The 20,063-nt window shown below is 44.5% G+C and overlaps 1 protein-coding gene across 40 annotated transcripts in view; it reads right to left on the minus strand.

The window, feature by feature from the left end:
- CIT (citron rho-interacting serine/threonine kinase) overlaps positions 1–20,063 on the minus strand; it is a 195,767-nt gene that overhangs the window by 100,218 nt on the left and 75,486 nt on the right. For 18 of the 40 annotated variants that reach the window (XR_012420746.1, XR_012420745.1, XM_074008009.1 and 15 more), the window contains exon 10: positions 18,392–18,575. The exons of 1 other annotated variant lie outside the window; for it this stretch is intronic. Coding sequence is in view for 16 of the 39 variants with exons in the window: in XM_074008009.1 (XP_073864110.1) it covers positions 18,392–18,575 (184 nt within the window). In the remaining 23 variants the exon portion in view is untranslated. Of the gene's footprint in view, positions 1–18,391; positions 18,686–19,266; positions 19,662–20,063 lie in introns of those variants that run through there. 21 more of the 40 variants (XR_012420747.1, XM_074008030.1, XM_074008027.1 and 18 more) reach the window with 3 other exon arrangements.

Here is a 20,063-nt window from a genome sequence, read left to right on the forward strand (position 1 = left end):
ATGCCTGGTTAATTTTTGTATTTTCAGTAGAGACGGGGTTTCATCATGTTGGCTAGGCTGCTCTGGAACTTCTGACCTCAAGTGATCCTGCCACCTCGGCCTCCCAAAGTGCTGAGATTACAGGCTTCAGCCACCACGCCTGACCTCATCTTAGACTTCTGACCTCCAGAACTGTAAAATAATAAATGTGTGTTGTTTTAAGCCACTAAGTTTGTGGTCATTTGTTACAGTGGCCACAGAAACTCACACACCTATTGGGCACTGGCTGCATACCTGGTTCTGTCTAAATGCTAGATATATTTGAACTCTTTGTTTTTGTTTTTGTTTTTGTTTTCCTTCACTGACAGATATATTTGAACTCTTTACTCCCCACAGCAACTCTATGAGGCAGATATGATTTATTATCCTCATTTTATATGAGGAAATTGGGGCCCAGAGAGGTTACGTAAACTGCCAGTTGATAAATGGTTTCTGCTGGTCTCAAGAGGGAGCTGGGGTAGACAAGTTGGCTTGATGCACTTGCTATACAACTCTTAGGAAAATATCACAAAAATAACATAGGATGCCCTCTTGAGAGTGGACCAGAAGGATGCTCCCCCCACAGAAAGGAGAAAGTTACCCACACTCACCTATGTAACTCATGCACTGTGCCCAGAAGCAGTTAATTATGGGCAGAGATGAGAGAGAGATTCCAGGACAGCTGCCCTTAGTGGTTGGTACACTGGATATGAACACTAGGATTGGTGAAAGACAAAGCCAGAGCAACAGTGGCCAAAGGTTCTTATGCACAGACATCCTACTTATCATCATGCACCTATGTCATCATTCTTTTAAAAGGGTGCTAGTTGTGTGCTTAAGGACAAGGAGCTGTGACCTGTGTTGTCATCCCTGATGCATGTCCTGTGTGTGACTTCGTGACATGTGGATGACTTTTGATCTCTGAAGGATCAGGAACACAGTCTGTGGATCTTCACTCCCTCCCTGGGTGGTTTGGGTCTTGTTCTCTAGCCCACCCACCCAGGTGCGATTAGGAATAAAGGAAAGAGCAAAGGAATTTTCCTCAAGGCCATGCCAAGCATTTCATCTTATATGAAAAAGAAAAGAGAGAGAGTGAGAGTGTGTGTGTGTGTATGTGTTGGCTACATTTAGGTAGAAAACAGGCTGGTGAGAAGCGTAGAACTTGGTTAAAATTTCTAGCCAAAAGTAAGATTTTTAAAAACATTTATTTCTGGATCCAATCCCTGTTGCCCATTTCTATGAATAATCACCATTTGTTTTAATGTGAATAATAGCACAGAGCAAATTCAGCCCCCTGAGTTTTACCATTTTAAGCGATTGCTTTAGGCCCATGAGGCATGTACTATTTATGAAGTTGCATGGGTAGTAATGGAAAAAACAACAATGACAGTAGTAACAGGTGACATTTATTGAAACTTGCAATGTGCCAGGCACTGTGCTGAGGGCATTACTTGCATTATTTCATTTAATCCTTACAAGAACTCTTTGAATTAGGTTGGTAATTATGCCCATTTTACAATTGAGGAAACTGAGGTTTGGAGAGGTCAAATAACTAGTCAGTGGAGGGGTCAGATTTTTCTTTTTAAAAAAATTTTTTTTTTTTTTAAGCGACAGGGTCTTGCTCTGTTACCCAGGCTGGAGTGCAGTGGTACAATCATAGCTCACTGTTGCCTTGAACTCCTGGGCTCAGGCGATCCTCCCAGCCCAGCCTCCCATGTAGCTGGGACTAGAGGCATGAGCCACTATGCCCGACTCATTTTTAAATGTTTTTTATAGAGATGACTGGGAGTGGTACCTGTAATCCCAGCACTTTGGGAGGCTGAGGTGGGCAGATTGCTTGAGCCCAGGAATTCAAGACCATCCTGGGCAACATGGAGAAACCCTGTGTCTACAAAAAATACAAAAATCAGCTGGGATGTGGTGGTGCGTGCCTATGGTTCCACTTACTTGGGAGGCTGAGGTAGGAGAATCACTTGAGCCCGGGAAGTTGAGGCTGCAGTGACCTGTGACCACCGCACTCTAGCCTGGGCATCGGAGTGAGACTGTCTTTCAAAAAATTATTTATGTATTTTTTAAAATAGAGACAGGGTATTGCTGTGTTGCCCAGGCCCGTCTTGAACTTTTGGCCTCAAGTGATCCTCCTGACTCAACCTCCCGAAGTGTTGAGATTGTAGGCATGTGCCACTGTGCCCAGCCTGAGATTTTGATCAGAGGAGCATGACTCTGGGCGTTGACTCATTTGGCTGTCCTACAGTGTTTGTGTGGAAAGCTGTCACTGGAGTACAGCAAGTCAGCACTATCAAGCCAGCCCTTGTCATTGTCAGGAGCTGCGGGAAGAGAGGTGTTTTGCATTGCTGCAGGGAACTGACCTCTTTTAGTCAGGGAAGTAGTTTGGGGCAGCAGAAAGCAGAACTTGCACCTGCTGGTAAGATCTGAGTGGTCACTGACAGCCACCTCCGCAACCCCGTTACCAGGGCAACAAAGATGGGCCCGGTAGTAGCGGTGGGCTCTGCCACATCTCTCTGTGCATAAGAACCTTTGGCCACTGTTGCTCTGGCTTTGACTTTCACCAATCCTAGTGTTCATATCCAGTGTACCAACCACTAAGGGCAGCTGTCCTGGAATCTCTCTCATCTCTGCCCATAATTAACTGCTTCTGGGCACAGTGCATGAGTTACATAGGTGAGTGTGGGTAACTTTCTCCTTTCTGTGGGGGGAGCATCCTTCTGGTCCACTCTCAAGAGGGCATCCTATGTTATTTTTGTGATATTTTCCTAAGAGTTGTATAGCAAGTGCATCAAGCCAACTTGTCTACCCCAGCTCCCTCTTGAGACCAGCAGAAACCATTTATCAACTGGCAGTTTACGTAACCTCTCTGGGCCCCAATTTCCTCATATAAAATGAGGATAATAAATCATATCTGCCTCATAGAGTTGCTGTGGGGAGTAAAGAGTTCAAATATATCTGTCAGTGAAGGAAAACAAAAACAAAAACAAAAACAAAGAGTTCAAATATATCTAGCATTTAGACAGAACCAGGTATGCAGCCAGTGCCCAATAGGTGTGTGAGTTTCTGTGGCCACTGTAACAAATGACCACAAACTTAGTGGCTTAAAACAACACACATTTATTATTTTACAGTTCTGGAGGTCAGAAGTCTAAGATGAGGTCAGGCGTGGTGGCTGAAGCCTGTAATCTCAGCACTTTGGGAGGCCGAGGTGGCAGGATCACTTGAGGTCAGAAGTTCCAGAGCAGCCTAGCCAACATGATGAAACCCCGTCTCTACTGAAAATACAAAAATTTAAAGTGTTTAAAGTGTTTAAAGTGCACTGCTGTGGGTACAAAACAGATTACTTTTTCACCCCCCACCGAAAAAAAAGAAAGGCACTTTTAGGTTAGTTATCAATGGGCCCAGAAGTAAGGAGACGTGCAGCCCCCACCCGCCAGCACTCGAAGGAGACCATGAGACAGCCCTCCTCACCCCAGGTCCAACCCCTTTATTCTGCTATTCTATGTTTGACAAATGCTCACTGTTTAGAAGTTCTAAGTACAGCAATTAAGAGCTCTTCAGAATAAAGGTGCTAAAGAAATCTTTTTTTTTTTAAGAATAAATAAACATCGCATCTAAAAAAAAGCTAGAGTAAGAATGCTATGACTAAGCTGGGTGTGCAGCAACAATCCCATAAACAATCATGCGATTGGAGGATGAGGCTGGAGAGTAAAGGTTATCAGGCTTCCTGCACCTTCCCTGGTCCTCAATGGAGGTACACATTAGAATCGCTTGGAGACCTTTTAAAAAATACCAGATGTGTAGGCCCCATTCAGACCAACTAAATCAGAGAGTCAGACAAATTTGGAGTGTGGCCCCGGGAAGCAACATTTGTATTAAGCTACTGAGTGATTGTAATGCATAGACAGGATTAAGAACCATGGTGCTAATTAGAAGAAAGTGCTTCTGATTTAGGGTCTAGCCACTTAAAACTCATTGTATGACCATCCCCAGCATTTAGTTCCATGTGGCATTTTAGCCAGACCATTTGGTACTGGTGCTTTTTCGTCACTCTTTGAGTAAGAACCCAATTTTGAAACTAATGGTGGTGGGCTATGAATTTCAAAACAACGTACAGGTATTAGATAATGATTAAAGCCTATTGCCCCCAATGTTAATAATTCAGTTAAAAGATACCATTTCCATGAATTTCTATAAAAGAAATATACTACAGAGAGACATGGCTCAATTTAAAATGTTTATATTCTATTCATTTTTCATATAGACATGGGGCAATTCAATCTCTAGCATCAATGGTAAGTTCTCAGTATGTATTTCTTGAGCACATATATCCTCCCCAACAAATATTCTGAAATATTACAATTTTCTTCTTTTTCTAAGATTTTCTTTTCTTTTTTTTTCTTTTTTCTTTTTTTTTTTTTTGAGATGGAGTCTCACTCCGTTACCAGGCTAGAGTGCAGTGGCACGATCTCGGCTCACTGCAACCTCCACCTCCCAGATTCAAGCAGTTCCTCTGCCTCAGCTCCCAAGTAGCAGGGACTACAGGCGCGCGCCACCACGCCAGGTAACTCTTTTTTTTTTTTTTTTTTTTTTTTTTGTATTCTAGTACAGACAGGGTTTCACCATGTTGGCCAGGATGGTCTTGTTCTCCTGACCTCATGATCCACCCGCCTCGGCCTCCCAAAGCGCTGGGATTACAGGCTGAGCCACCATGCCCGGCCTGTTTTCCAAGATTTTTATTAGCCATCCTTCTGACTTTCAAAGCAACTGCAAGTGATTGCCGATAACTGCATTATGCTAATATTGACCATAATATAAATCATAGCTTGAGAGGTTCGATCAAAGACTGGCCTGAGAGCCACCAGATACACCAAATATTATTGCATATTACATTATAATAATATCACATACATATTATCACATATATATTATTACCAAATATAGCCCTGTCCCCTTCAAGCAGCAAGTCTGCTGGTCTAAAATTATCCCGAAAAGTACCACTTCATCACGCGTAGTATTATTTAAAGAGCTGATACTATCACTGCTTTAAGGAAAGTTTGCAAGAAAAATCCTCTAACTGGTTGGAACTCTAAAACGATGGGCAATGGGGTGCAGGGTTGCAGTAAAGAAACTATCTAATTATGAAGTTCTGTTGACCCTGGAATGGGACAGAGTCTACCTGTTTATTAAAATGTCTTCCAAAATTTTTCCTTTGTTCTCAAAATTCTCAAACTTCAACAAATTTGTTTTAACCACCTTCTCTGAGCGTGTGTGTGTGAGAGAGACACACACACAGAGAGAGACAGAGACAGAGAAGAGAATATAAAAGCCCTGTGATCCCCATGAGAGATACCTGCAGACCAGTGGTTCTCAATCGGGGCAATTTGGCAATGTCTAGACATTTTATTTTCATGACTAGGGGTGCTATTAATATGTAGTGGGTAGAGGCCAGAGATGCTGCTCAACATTCTACAATCCACAGGACAGCTCCCACAACAAGAATTATCCAGCCCAAAATGTCAATAGTGCCAAGTTGAGAAACTCTGCTGTACAGGCTATTAAGGAAGCCACAATTCCTGTCCTCAAGGAAGGAACAATCTAGGAGAGAGAATTAATGCCACGACCTTTGTCATCAGTACAAGTGCTCATTTATTGAGCACGTACTCTGTGTCAGGCACGTGTTTAGTGCTTCACGGATTACTTCACTGAGTCCTCCACACAATCCTATAAGATGGGTGTTATTAATGGCACTAAGGAGGGGCTTGCCTCCTACCACATTACCATGATTTGTGCAGGGGTGCCAGGCAGTAGAACCCCAGTTCAAAGCTAAGGCTCTGTAACCGAACAGTCATGGCTTCAAATCCCAGTTCTGCTACTTCTTGGCAAAATGGCCTTGGACACACTCAAGAAAAGTGCTACAGAGACTCAGAGGGGCAAGGTCATGGAGGAAAGGGAGAATGGAACATGTGAGACACAGTGACCTCCATCCATGACTGGCTGCACTCGGTGCTAAGAAGCTGACTCCAAGCCTGAGCCCAGGACAGCTCTGGGTACCCAAGAACATCCACATGCCAGGTTGGTTCACAGCCACCCCAGGAAAAGCTCACCCCACAAGAGCAACTCTCCTTCCCTCACTTTAGGGTTCAGGGGAGTAATTAGGTGGGAAGCAGGGTAGACATTAGAAACCCAGGGCAGTTCATGCTCTGGGCTCGACAAGATGCAGTACAATGAAGATGCTAATAAAAGAACATGCAGCCTGCCCACACGTTGCTTGCCTACTCCTGGCCACATCTTGGATACACAGCCAGTTATCCCCATGGAGAGAAAAGGCACTTCTGAGCAGCGGGTGCACGCAGCCACCCGCCCACACACAGCAGTGCTGTCTCTTCAAGCACGAAGCCAAGTTTGGGTTTTCCTTTTTCTCCAGCTTCTATTTTCTAGAAAAATTTACTCTGAAATCAACATCTCTTCCTGATATACACATCTGCTTTATAATTATAGAAGCCCAAAGAGTATTAATAGGGATAATGGTATATGACACAGAAGAAAGAGTGGACTTGGTCATTACCGCTATAACAGGAAGACATGTTTTCTTAAAACGTATTAGATGTGACCTAAAAATTGCTTTACATGTAACCTCAACATTTAAGTGAACATGATAAAAATGCAGTTTTCCCAATGATGTGCCTGTAAATAATCCATATAACTTTGTTTTAAAAAAAAAATCACTTCATAGGGCTATGAATAGAATATTGCATATCAAAAGAGAATACAATGTGTACTCCATCCTACAAGCAAGGGCATGTGTTGAATACTCTCTAATCACTACTGTGATGATTAAGTTCATGCTTAAGCATCAAGCCATCCATTTATTCCCTTAGGAATAGGACCCTATGCCTGCAAAATACACCACCAAACCACAGATAACACATCAGATCACAAATCCCAGATGTTCTTGGGATAACCAAGGATGGGAACTTGAAGCTAAAATGAGGGGACTCCAAATTAGCTCAGCTGAGGGCCCCACCTTTAGTGCTGGCCAACAGCACTAAAAATACATGCAACTGCAAGATGTGATACACTGCAAAAAGTAGAAAACTCATCAGCATTCTGTTTCCGAAAATATACTGGCTTTTAAGATTGAGCATTCTGAAATTTGTGAACTTATTTTATTTATTTATTTGTTTATTTATTTATTTATTTTGAGATGGAGTCTTGCTCTGTCGCCAGGCTGGACTGCAGTGGTGCGATCTCGACTCACTGAAACCTCTGCCTCCCAGGTTCAAGCCATTCTCCTGCCTCAGCCTCTGGAGTAGTTGGGACTACAGGTGACCACCACCATACCCAGCTAATTTTTTTGTATTTTTAGTAGAGACAGGGTTTCAACACACGTTGGCAAGCATGGTCTTAGTCTCCTGACCTCATGATCCACCCGCCTCAGCCTCCCAAAGTGCTGGGATTACAGGCATGGGCCACCGCCTCTGGCCTCTGAACTAATTTTATAAGCACACTTAAAAATACACAATGGTGGCCGGGTGTGGTGGCACGCGCCTGTAGTCCTAGCTACTCGGGAGCCTGAGGCAGGAGAATTGCTTGAACCTGGGAGGCGGAGGTTGCAGTGAGCCAATATCGCGCCACTGCACTCCAGCCTGGGCGACAGAGGGAGACTCCACCTCAAAAATAAAATAAAAATAGCGGCCGGGCGCGGTGGCTCAAGCCTGTAATCCCAGCACTTTGGGAGGCCGAGATGGGCGGATCACGAGGTCAGGAGATCGAGACCATCCTGGCTGACACTGTGAAACCCCGTCTCTACTAAAAACTACAAAAAACTAGCCGGGCGAGGTGGCAGGCGCCTGTAGTCCCAGCTACTCGGGAGGCTGAGGCAGGAGAATGGCGTGAACCCGGGAGGCGGAGCTTGCAGTGAGCTGAGATCCGGCCACTGCACTCCAGCCTGGGTGGCAGAGCGAGACTCCGTCTCCAAAAAAATAAATAAATAAAATAAAATAAAATAAAATAAAATAAAATAAAATAAAATAAAATAAAATAAAATAAAATAAAAATAAAATAAAATACACAATGGTGCCCATCAGGAACACTTGGAAATATCAAAAACACTATTCTCCTAAAGACAGTCAGAGTCTGTCTAGCTGTGGGGCACCCCCCGACACAAACACACATACACACACACACAATATATTTATATATATACCACACACACACACATACATACTGACACACACCACACGTACTCATATACATACACACATATGCACTCACACACACAACCAGCAGTGGTCTCTAGTTAAATTAGAGCATTTGCTTTGAAATGATTAATATGTAGCTCTAGAATCATTTATCAAAAATCATGCTATTAATAAAACAATAGCTACTCCCATGATTTTTAATTCAGTTCCCACCTCTAAGCCAGTGCCCCACTTTGCAGGTTAATTTCATTGCCTCTCGCCTGGATGACTGCAATAACCACACTTACCTCCCTGGATCCAACTCTTGTCCCTCACTATCCACCCTCCACACAATGGTCAGAGGCACCCTTTGTGAAATAAGACCCAGATATTCCATGTCCCTATTCAAAATCCTGCAAAAGTTTCCTACTCAGTGCAATTTAGAGCAAAGTCCAAACCTAAAGGCCCTGATGACCTCAACTCAGACCATGTTCCTTGTGTATCCTTAAGTTCCCCCTACCCAAACATGCCCTCTGTGCACTGAGCACCCATAGGTTAGTGGCAGCCTCAGGACCTTTGTCCTTTTTTCCTCTCTCCGGAGTACTCTTCCCACTTATTTCTGCTAACCGACTCCTTATTGACATTCTGAAAGAATGCACTCCATGTGGGCAGGGATGCTTGCTTCTTCGCATTCACTGTTACTTCTCCAGTGCCTAGAAAGTGCTTGGCACATAGTAGGCTCTCAAACAGCCGAATGAATGAATGAATGAATGAATGAATGAATGAATGAACAAATAAATGAATGTGAATCTGCCCCATCATGTAAACTCCACGAAGACAGGGATTTTTGTTGCATAGTCAGTGCTATATCCCAGCTTCTCGAACAGCCTCTAGGACCTCAGAGCTGCTCAGTGTGGGCTTAAAAGCTGTGTCACCTTGGGATGCAACTCAACCTTCTTGAATAAATACTCACGCTCAGCTCAGAGAACCTTTCCTTGGGGACCCAGTCTAAAGTGGCCACCCCCAGGCAGTCCCAATCCCAGTTCAGATTCCTTCAGAGCCCTGACCACCGTCTGCAACTGCCTCACGTGTGCACAGTAGTTATTTCTCCTTTGTTTCTCCCTACCAAATCCTAGCTTCTTGAGAGTAAAGACCTTACGTGGCTTGCTCAGAGTTGTGCCTTAAGGACTAGAACAATATATTTGTTGAGTGAATGAATGGATGAATGAATGAACGAATGAATGAATGAATGGTGTGCCAGTACTTCTGTGCCCCCACGCAGCCAGTTTAAAGGTCACCGTGGGATAAAGGAATCCAAAATGAGAAGTGTGCTGCATGTATGCTGGCATGAAAAAGCTTTCCAGCACCTGCAGTAGAGACGCCCAGCATTGGTTCTGAGACAGGAATGTCACAATGACACACAGACTTACCCACCCAGGGGATACCCAAGTGCTTCCAAGGTGGGTGGGAGCATGTGACATCTAGGCTGGGAACATGCACACTTCCCACTGGCACTGGATCCTACCAGAAGCCTGGAGAGCATTTTATAGAAAGTGCAGGTTTAAGTGATACATCACAGACTCCATTCAGAGTAAAAAATTGGATGGAGATATTAGGACATCTGTCAGGCCCCCCACGTGGAGCTGGATTCTCTCAATGGGCAGAAACCAGCAAGATGCCTTTATAAGGTGGAAGCAGGGAGAAAAAGAGAGTTAAAAGCACCCCATACCCGTCCTCAGACCTAAATAACAGTAACAAATATGAAATGAACACTCACTCAGATCATGGCACCAACACTAAGTGCGCTTCGTGTTCCCATGGCAAACCTATCAGATAGGTGACCTTATACCTTCCACTTTACAGATGAGGGAATTGTGGCTGAAAGCAGTTAAATGTCTCATTCACACAACAAGCAAGGGGTGAAACCCAGAGTTGAGCCCACGTCTATCTGATTCCAAAGCCTGGACTTTGAACGGGTATGCTACAGTCAGTCCCAAAAAAATAACGTTTATATCAGCTCTAAAGTTAAAAGTTGAGCTAGGCATGGTGGCTCACACCTGTAATCCCAACACTTTGGGAGGGAGAGGCCAGTGGATCACTTGAGGTCAGGAGTTCAAGACAGGCCTGGCCAACATGATGAAACCTGGCCTCTACTAAAAATACAAAAAAAAAAATTAGCTGGGAGTCATGGCAGGCGCCTGTAATCCCAACTACACAGTAGGCTGAGGTGCAAGAATTGCTTGAACCTGGGAGGCGAGGTTGCAGTAAGCCGAGATTGTGCCACTGTACTCCAGCATGGGCAATAGAATGAGACTCTGTCTCAGAATAAATAAATAAATACATAAGTTAAAACTGGGAAAAGTTGACCACCCTCTGCCAGATGTGAGCTGAGTGAACCTAAGAAGTAACCCAAGCGTCATGATCATCATTTTCTTTACCTGTAAAATAATGCGTTATTGCTGGGGCTACGTGAGAATGCTTGTCACGCACTCAGAATAGTATCTGGAAGAGTAGATTCTCAGTGAAACTAATTCTTTCACCTTTATTATTAGACAAGTCCATAACTCCTGCATAATCTAGCAAAGTCATGACTCTTAGAGGCAGGATAGGTAGTACAGTGGTCTAGAGGCAACCAGATACTGCTCCAAGTCTTAGATTTGTTTCTACCTTCAGAACCTCAGGAAAATAATCTAACCTTCCTGAGTCAGTGTCTTCATTTGTAAAATGGGGATAATACCAGCTACCTCGTAGAGTTACAGTGAGATTGTGAGGATTTAATGAGCTAATGCACATAAAGTACTCACATAGTTCTGGGAATACAAGAAGTGCTCTACAGAAAACAGGTTCCATTAGCAGTTGTCTAAACTGTGCAGAAGGAATTGGTATAATCCCTGGCCATTTTAGTCTAATTCAATTCAACAAATGTTCACTGAAGACCTGCCAGGGGCAAGGCACTGTTTCAGGCAAAAGAAGGAAGACCTGGTCCTGTCCTTAATGAGCCTTGAATAGCTTGGCCAGACAACACTATTGAAGTGATTCAGTAGGCAACAAGAAGGAGACACAAATGAGAGGGCAGGCTGGGGTCTTGGCATACCAGGACTGAATACCAAGTTCAGGAGCAGCCATTAATTCTGAGCACACTGGGATGCTGTTGCAGGTGTAAGCCGGCGAATGACATCATCCAACCTATGCTTTGGAAGAATTCCATCCTTTGTGGAGAATGGATTACAGCCAGGAAAACCAGAGGCAAGGGAATCAGTGAGGAGGCTACTGCAATAGTCCAAGCAAGAGTCCATGATGGGTGTCAGTGAGGACAGAAAGATGGGCATGGATGCAAGTGTCATCCTAGAGGCACCACTTGGAGAAATTGGCAACTGATGGGATGGCGGGGGAGGCAGAAAAGAATTTACGATGACTCAGCTTTCTTGCCTAGAAGGGTAGGGAAGGTGGTAGTTTCTTACATAAAATGAGGAAGCCAAAACTAGCACCTAGTGGCTTACTGAGGGAGCGAGTGGGTCTGTCTATGTAGGAAGGGAACAGAGGAAGGGATGGTGAGAAACTGGTAAAACATCCTGGTGATGAGGAACACAGTGTACGACGGGAGGAGGCCAAAGGGGTTTAGAACTAAAGTCAAGGAACTGAATGAGATCACCAAGAACCAACTAGAAAGAGAACTGAGGATGGAACTTGAGGGGATGGTGCGCACATTGCAAGAGCCTGATGGCAGCCACAAAAGAGTGAGAATGACAGAGAGGTAGGAGGGAAACCAAGTGTCCATAATACAGAAGAGAAGAAAGTAGAAGGTTGTCCCGAAGAAATGCAGTAATTAATGGTAACACGTGCTGAGATGGAAATCACCAGATTTGGTGGTTAGGTACAATCAACGGCTTCTGAGACAGTCATTTCAGTATCGTTGAAGAGGTGGAAAAAAGAGGTGTTGAGTGCAGGCTCTTCTTTCAGGAAGTTTGTCGGAGAGAGGTCAGGAGATGAACAGCAAGCAAAGCAAAGAGAACTGGGAGAAATTCACGTAGGCAAAGGAAAAGTTGCCAGACTGGCGCAGAGCTTGGGAACATGTAGCGCCATTTAGTCAATGACTGTCTTCTTAAGGGATCCCAGGCAACCATGCAAATTAGCATGTGTAGGCCAGCAAAAAACACACTTGACAGATCTTCTGGAGCCTAATCTTCAGGACTGGGCTAGGATTGTCTGGATTAGATTTCCTCAAGGTATCTTTAAGACAAATGAGAAGGCGGTGGAATGGTCCTGCCAGGGCTGCAAGGCAGGCACGCACAGTCTAAATAGAGAACAGAATAAGGCAAGTAGGAGAACAAGCTGTGCTTGACTAAGAGAAAGAAGAAATTGAATGAGCAAGAGGAGAGGAGAAAATCCAACACAACACACAGAGGCGAATGTTAAACATCTAATCCAGAAAATGATGGGATGGGAACAAAACAAGGCACTTGACAGCAATAACCATGGGCAGAAGCTAGTTAAGGTTTTTGAACTTGTTTGGGAAATACAGCAGATGCATGCCTTCATGTACCAGAGAAGACTCTGTTATTGCTGCTATTTAAAAAATCAAATTGCAGGCAAGACTCTTTCCAATAGGGATCTAGGTAGCAAACACAAGGACCAAGAGCCTTTGGCTGGAGGTAGAAAAGAAAACACTTTTTAAGGGAAGATCCTCCAGTCTCCAAGTATTTCATAAAAAGGAAACAGGACTGATAGGAGAGTTCAGGCTGTCTTCCACTGGAATCAGCCATCCCAAGATAGATGGGAGGCAAACAAAAGTACAAAATGTAGATGTAAATAGACATAAATGGTAGAGTCATCAACAAAATGAGAGTTGCAGCCACAAAAATGATTTAGATGGATTAACCAAATGCTTATTAAGCAACTTGTGTATGATCAGCCTGAAGATAAGGTGGAGAGTAAGGTCAGTGCAGTTTCCTCTCTTTCCCGAGCTTAAGCTTTAGCAAATAAGAACATTCAGGGAAAGAGTATATACACGTGGGTTTATGTATGTGCATGGGCACACACACACACACCAGATAAAAGTCTCTAAATGAAAAGAGGAAAAAATCTGAGAAATCTAAGAGCTATACAGTCTACCTACTCAATAAACTCACGGAGACTGAAAATCCCAGCATTTAGACCTGCCTGTCAGCTCCCATCACACCCTGCCCCAACCTCATCATTCGTGATTCACAAATGGCTTCTGCTTCTGACAAGCACATGAACCCGGGTACCCCACACAAATTTCCTAACTTTTCCCATCTGTGGTGTTTATACCCACAGGGTTCAAATCTCAGCTAAGTCACTCAAAGCTACATAACTTTAGGCAAGTTGCTTGATCTCACCACGCCTCAGTTTCCTCACATGTAAAATGAGAATAATGATGGTACCTTCCTCTTGGGCTGGTTGTGCAATTTAAATGAGTTAATCTGTGTAAAGTGGTTGGAACAGAGCCTAGTATGGAGTTGGTGCCCTGTAAGGATGGGCTGTTTTTGGCACCCTGCCCTCCTGAAATTCCCCCTACCTTCCTCTCCACTGATCCAAATCCACTGTCTTTTTAAAAAGCCAACCCAAATATTTTACTTTCCATTAGTATGCTTATAAGCCCAGTCCCAGTACACGTATTTACTGCTCCAGGAAAACCAGGATGAATAAGACCCAGCCTTGTCTTGAGATCACAGTCTACCTGGGGGAATGGACAGACATTCCAAGGAAGACCAGCAATGATCTTCATTGCCGATGAATCAGTAATTTAACAAGCACTGTGAATTGGCATTACTCATTAAGTGTCCCTCATTGGATTTTGCCTTACTCTCCTAACTCCCAAAGATGTCCAATTTGTACCATGATATTCTGCTGCAATGGTGTTTGCTTTGTTTTCTCTCAATTGTTTCAACATAACCTGCTCTGACTTGTTTAACTTGATCGAAAGGTACCCATTCTGGGACTGGACCTTCTAATTCTGTTCCCCAATCCACTCCTCCCCAACAACCACCTTTTACCAACAGGTATTTGGCAACTGCATATTAACCCTTTGTAGTTGGTCAGAACAGTGAAGTGTCTCTAGCAGAAAAGTCCCAGGGCCTGGGAAGCTTGGTTTCCAATCTGGTATGACTTTGGACTACCTAATCATTGCTGAGTCCTTTCCATATTCTCATGGTGTATATAGAAGGACACTATACATACATGGACTAGTGTATTAATAATAACAAAAATAACAACAGTGAACGTTTATCAAGGTTTCATGTGCCAGGTGCTAGACCAAGTGTTTTACATATTTCATGCATCCCCCCAAAAGTCCTGTAAGAAAAGGATCGCTGTCACTCCACAGTTGAGGAACCTGACATGTAGAGAAGCCCCAATAGAGCAAGGAAGAGACACCAAAAACTGGTTCTCCGAAAATTTGGGAAGCAATGGCAACAGCCACTCTTCCTTCCTCCATGGTGTTTGAATGGCTGGATCCATCACTGTGTCTTCAGAACCACCCAAAAAGAAAAGAAAAATCCCTGAATCAAAAGGAAGAGAACGCCGCTTCCTAAAAACAGCCTACCCAGACACCATCTTTCCACAAATTCCAGCCCCATCAAGATCCCATTACCCTCAATGTTCTCCAACTCTTCCAAAAGCATACAACCAGCATGTTTAAAACAAAAACATAAAACCAAATGATTTTTACCTTCTACAGCAAGCTTGTCCAACCCATGGGCCCGGGGGCTGCATGCAGCCCAGGATGGCTTTTAATGTGGCTCAAAATTTACAAGTTTGTAAGTTTTCTTAAAACATTATGAGGTTTTTTTTTTTTTTTTTTTTTTTTAGTTCATCAGCTGTCGTTAGTGTATTTTATGTGTGGCTCAAGACAATTCTTCTTCTTCCAGCGTGGCCCAGGGAAGCCAAAAGATTGGACACCCCGTTTTAGAGTTTATACTTATGGTTTGCAGAAATGCACGGCTTCACCAAGAACTTAAATGAGGCAGTGCCTCAATCTAGAAGGAAAAACCTAAAGAAATGTACCCCTTGCTAACAGGGGAAGGAAGACAGCTGAGATCTTTTTATTTTTAAAACTTTAACATGCTGTTTCTTGTTACTACCTTACTATTGTCAAGTTTAAGCAAAGAAAGGCTCAGAGGAACAGCCAGGCATTCAGCGTTTGGGGATTCGGTTTGGGTTCTTGCTGGTTAAAAAGGAAAAGAGGCACCAGACAGACACTCACTCTCCAAGACTAACTTCACCATAACCCCACCCCAAAGACAACCAAACCTAGTTCTCTAGAAACTCTCTGGCTCCCACCAACTCAAGCTGTAAGGAACTCCCACTACGCCTCAGCCATTGAAACGCTGTCATCAAGATTCTTGCTCAGCCTAAAATAATGATGTACTCAATGGCTTAAAAATAGTCTGGGGTCCCAAAATAAGGATCCTAAAAAATGAGGAGTTATCACAGAATTTAAATCATTCTCACTGCCAATTTCTCCACGAAAACTCCTCATTCATTCAGCTCCACCTCTGAACATTTCATTCAATTCATTGGTAACAAATCTGAGGTCAATTTACCTAGCACAGTACAGCAGCATCTGCAATTTCCTCAGTGGTGTGAAGAATGAGTAACAGTACAGGTAATCAGTGTGTATAAATAATAACCTGTGATGCTGAAAACGGTGAGAAAAGAAAAAGAAACTCAGGAAGAAACACAGGGTCGCTGGTGGCAAAGGTGGTACCCCCAGAAAATGTCTCCCCCTCTCTCCAAGTAAATGTTGTCAATAAAACTGCAGGAGCTGCTAAGTAATTTCATCACTGCCTCTCTTTTATTAGATTTCTAATTAATTACAATCTGATATGTCCAGGGTCATCTACATCCAACAGGTGGATGAATTTCTAAAATGATGCTTGTAGGTATCACCCACAGGGTTGCCGACAGCAGAGTAGCCAAGTCCAATAGCAACATCACATAACAAGACGCAAGATGAAAGCAAATTTTTTGGATTCCAACCCCGTTGCCAGCTTTGAAAAAACATTAAAGTTCCCCAACAACAGGAATACTCTGATGCCATCATCCAAATAAGAAATACACAGTTTTATTTGCATGGACCTTTTGTGAAATAAGAATCTTATTAAACATTCTCTTGGGTCAGAAACAGCAGCTCGTTTTGTACTCTAAGGATATAGTTTAAACTACCAGAGGTGAGAAAGCACATCTTCAAATACAATAAGCAATATAAACACTTCTGGAGGAAAAGATCATGAGTAAATTAAATCAACAAATATTTATCGAGTGCCTCAGCCTTAATACTGTGATGTCCCTGTCAGAGAGCTCCCTAAACTGAGCTTTCTGTGAGAAACAGAAAGATGTCATTCGAGTCTTCCCGAAAAATAAGCAATTAATCATACACTGCTTCAGATTAATTGCAATGCCTAAGATCTCCCACATCATTCTGCCTTTTCCCCTGAAATCTAACTCCCTCGAATCCTCCCTGGCCTTTCAGATCACTGACTAATACCCAAAGCAAGCTTGCATTCTGACCCAGCCAGCCCACTGCTAACCAGAACTAGAACTCTCCACACATGTCCTTCCAGTCTGATGTGTGACCTTCAGTGTGCTGCGTGTGTCAAGGTTATGCTGCCCACTAACCATGCATCCTTCAGCATCAGGCCTCTACTTCTGCCCTGCTCTTTGATGCCAATGGCAAAACCTCCCAATCCTGCTGAGCCATTTCAAACCCATCTGATGGCACATTCAACAGCTAGTTAGCTCTCTGCCTCTACCACCACCATCCAGACTGCTTTGGGGTTGTGGAGCAAATCAGACAGAGAGGCACATCTAACACTACCAAAATCCAACCCGAATTTGAAACCAAGCCCCCAGGGAGGGGATCAAGAAAGACAACTTCAACATCTTGCAACATAAAAACCTCTCTCACATTCAACCACAGCCCACGACCTTATTTCATATCAAATGCCCAATTCCCCACAATACTCTGAAATCTTTTCAGGAACGTTACTGTCAAAATAGCACCCATGGGGAGACACCATCCAGGAACCAACATAACATCCCTATAAATCAATATCTAAGCTACAAATACCACAAGGAGGGAAAGATGCTGCCAAGAAGAATATCAAATTCTGCTCGTCTCCTAAGTGGGCAGCAACTAACCCAACATTACCCTCTGAGAACCTGAAAGTGCAGGGACCAGGGTGGCTGGGGAATAACGCCACCAGTCCCAGATCTTCTGGGGAACTCACTCCTCTGAAAACAGAATGTCATTGTATCATGAGAGAATGAGGCAAGATACTGACCTCCCACATCCACAGAAGCTACTGCATTTTACAGAAATTCCAGGAGGCTCCTGGAAGCCTGGACCCTCTAATTCCAAGTGCTATGTTAATGCATTTTTCAATAGCTTTTATGAGAATGGAGAAAGACCTACCAGGTCAAGAGGTTTACAGTGATATTTATATTTCAATTTTCTAGTCTCCTGTTTTTTTCCCCCTATGAAGCCCAGTTTCTGTGAATCAATGACTCGGCTACATCACACTCCCTCCTGGTGGCTCACAGTAATGGGGCTTTCTCTGGCCGCCAGCGCTCTACCAGCTCAGAGAGGCTCAGCTGCCAGATCCCTGATCTTGCAGCATACTTGGAGAGGAGCCGAGCACCATCTCTCTGCTAGAGCTCTGGTTCAGCCACTTGCAGCTCAGTTAAACCCATCAGGAAACCTCTAGCTTATGAGACAAGGTTTTTAGGATTCTTTCGATACAGCCAAGATAGCAACCCCCATCCACCCACTTGAGAGACAGATACATAGATGGTTAGAGAGATGGGCAGCTCATCTTAACTCCTGCACATTTCTCCTTTGACCGGGGATCTGCACTGCTGGAAATCTCGCACTGTCTCCCCTCTAAAGAAGACCAAAGATTGGAAAACTAACCCAAAGTACCCAATTGACAATTATGATACCACAGACAGGAACAGGTACCTTACACACTGCAAAATGAGAATATTAACAGGCTACCCCGGCAAAGCCCTAACAGGTAGACTGCTTTCCCAATGCAGGCGACTAGCAGCTTCCCTCCACTGTACTCCCCCCACCTATTTCCCCACCCCCCACCACCACCTTTGGCTCCAAAAGCCTTGCATCAATGCAGGTCCCCTTAAAAAGTCAAACGTTCACTTACTCAGATCTACCAAGAATCCCCAGTGCCTTGCTGTACGAAAACCCCACAAACGGCAGTTCTTCACCCAAGAAACCTGAGGGGCTCAGCTGGCACGGAGAGGATGAAACCCACGAATTCTTCTCTGGTTCATCAAAATTGGAGGTGTCATCGTCAGACTTGAGGGTGGGAACGAAGGGGGGAGGAGCTGGTTAAAGAAAAACAAGAAAGGAGGGGGGGAGGAAAAAAATTTCAGCCGGATTCAACACTGTTGCGGAGAAGATCGTCTTACTCCTTCGGCGCTGGCGATGGCACTGCAGCGCCTGCTTTCAATCTAGCTCGCAACCTCGGCTCCTACAGCAACAAGAGATTAACCCCTTCTCTGCCAACATGGCCACCAACCCGCAGACAGGCTGCCTTCCCGCCTGGGGTAAACTGAAGAGCAAACTCAAACAGGTCACTTGGGCCAACGAAAGCACTTGGGGAACTCCTGGGGAAGCTGCTCCTTCCTGCTGTTTCCAGAAGGCTCCTACAGAGCAGCTGCTGGCTAGTGCCGGGATGCTAGGTGACCTAAACCTATGGATTCACTCCTCCAGACAGGTCTAAATTATCAACGATTAGCACTAATTGTTGAAATAAGATGGAACTTCTACATTTTGTGGATTAACCGGGATAACAGGAAGGACCAAGAAAAGGGATGTGTGAGGTTCTGGAACTCCTGTTAGGATACCACTGCAGTCTACTTCATTCATACCCGGACAAGTCGACTCTGAGATCTTATTAACCACTTTTTTTTTTTTTTTTAAGTTCATTATGCCTCTTCCCCAGCGCAATCATGCCCATCAAATCCACTGCAGTTTAATCAGCATAATGAAGCACCAGCCAAATAAAGTTCCTACCGGTGATCTACAGCACCCCTGCGCGCTGACGGTGGGAATGCACGGATGGACGTATGCGGCTCCTACCTCCTTAAGGGCTTCACTCCCGGCTGGGGGCGTGTTACATCCTCTCCACTTCCTGCCGACCTACTAAGCGCTCTCGGTCAGGGAGGTGGACACTCGTCCATCAGTCACCAGGAGGCTGCCCATCGCGGTGGGCTCCCGGGGGTGTCCCCAGCCAGAAGCGTTACCATGGTTGCAGGCTGAGGCGTCCGTGGCGGGCCAGCCAGGCGAGTTGGAGAGCCGAGCATCACATCCCCCGCAGTGCAGGCTGCATGCTCCCGGCGTGCGTGCTCTGGCTGTAACCCCACCTGGCTGCCGCCTGCGTGCCAGGGGCCAGTGCTGATCCCAGTGACAGAGCAGCATGAGTCACTGCCCGCCAGGGCTCGCTAGAGCTCCCCCTAGGACAGTTGTCACAGCCCTTCACAGCCCAGACTTCTTTTTAACTCCTCGTTTTCTGGACAAAGCTGGGTGCCAGATATGAGCAGCAAGCAGTCTGTTTTCTGCTTACAGACTCCAAAAAATCTGGCTGTTTCCAAAGTTCCCCGATGACAACAACATCCGAAGTGGCGCTGGGAAGTAATTGGAGCAGGGAAGGGATGTGAAGGGGAGAGGAGATGAAGCCAGAGGTCTGGCTGTTCCTGAGAAGTACAAAAGAACATTCTCAGAGCTTCAGGTACATTGAGATGAGGTGGGAGAGTGAGGAAGATTTAAGATGTAAAATGTGCACTACTAGAAAATTATTTAACACCTCCAGC

This window comes from Macaca fascicularis, chromosome 11 (assembly GCF_037993035.2).
Source record: "Macaca fascicularis isolate 582-1 chromosome 11, T2T-MFA8v1.1".
Taxonomy (NCBI): Eukaryota; Metazoa; Chordata; class Mammalia; order Primates; family Cercopithecidae; genus Macaca; species Macaca fascicularis.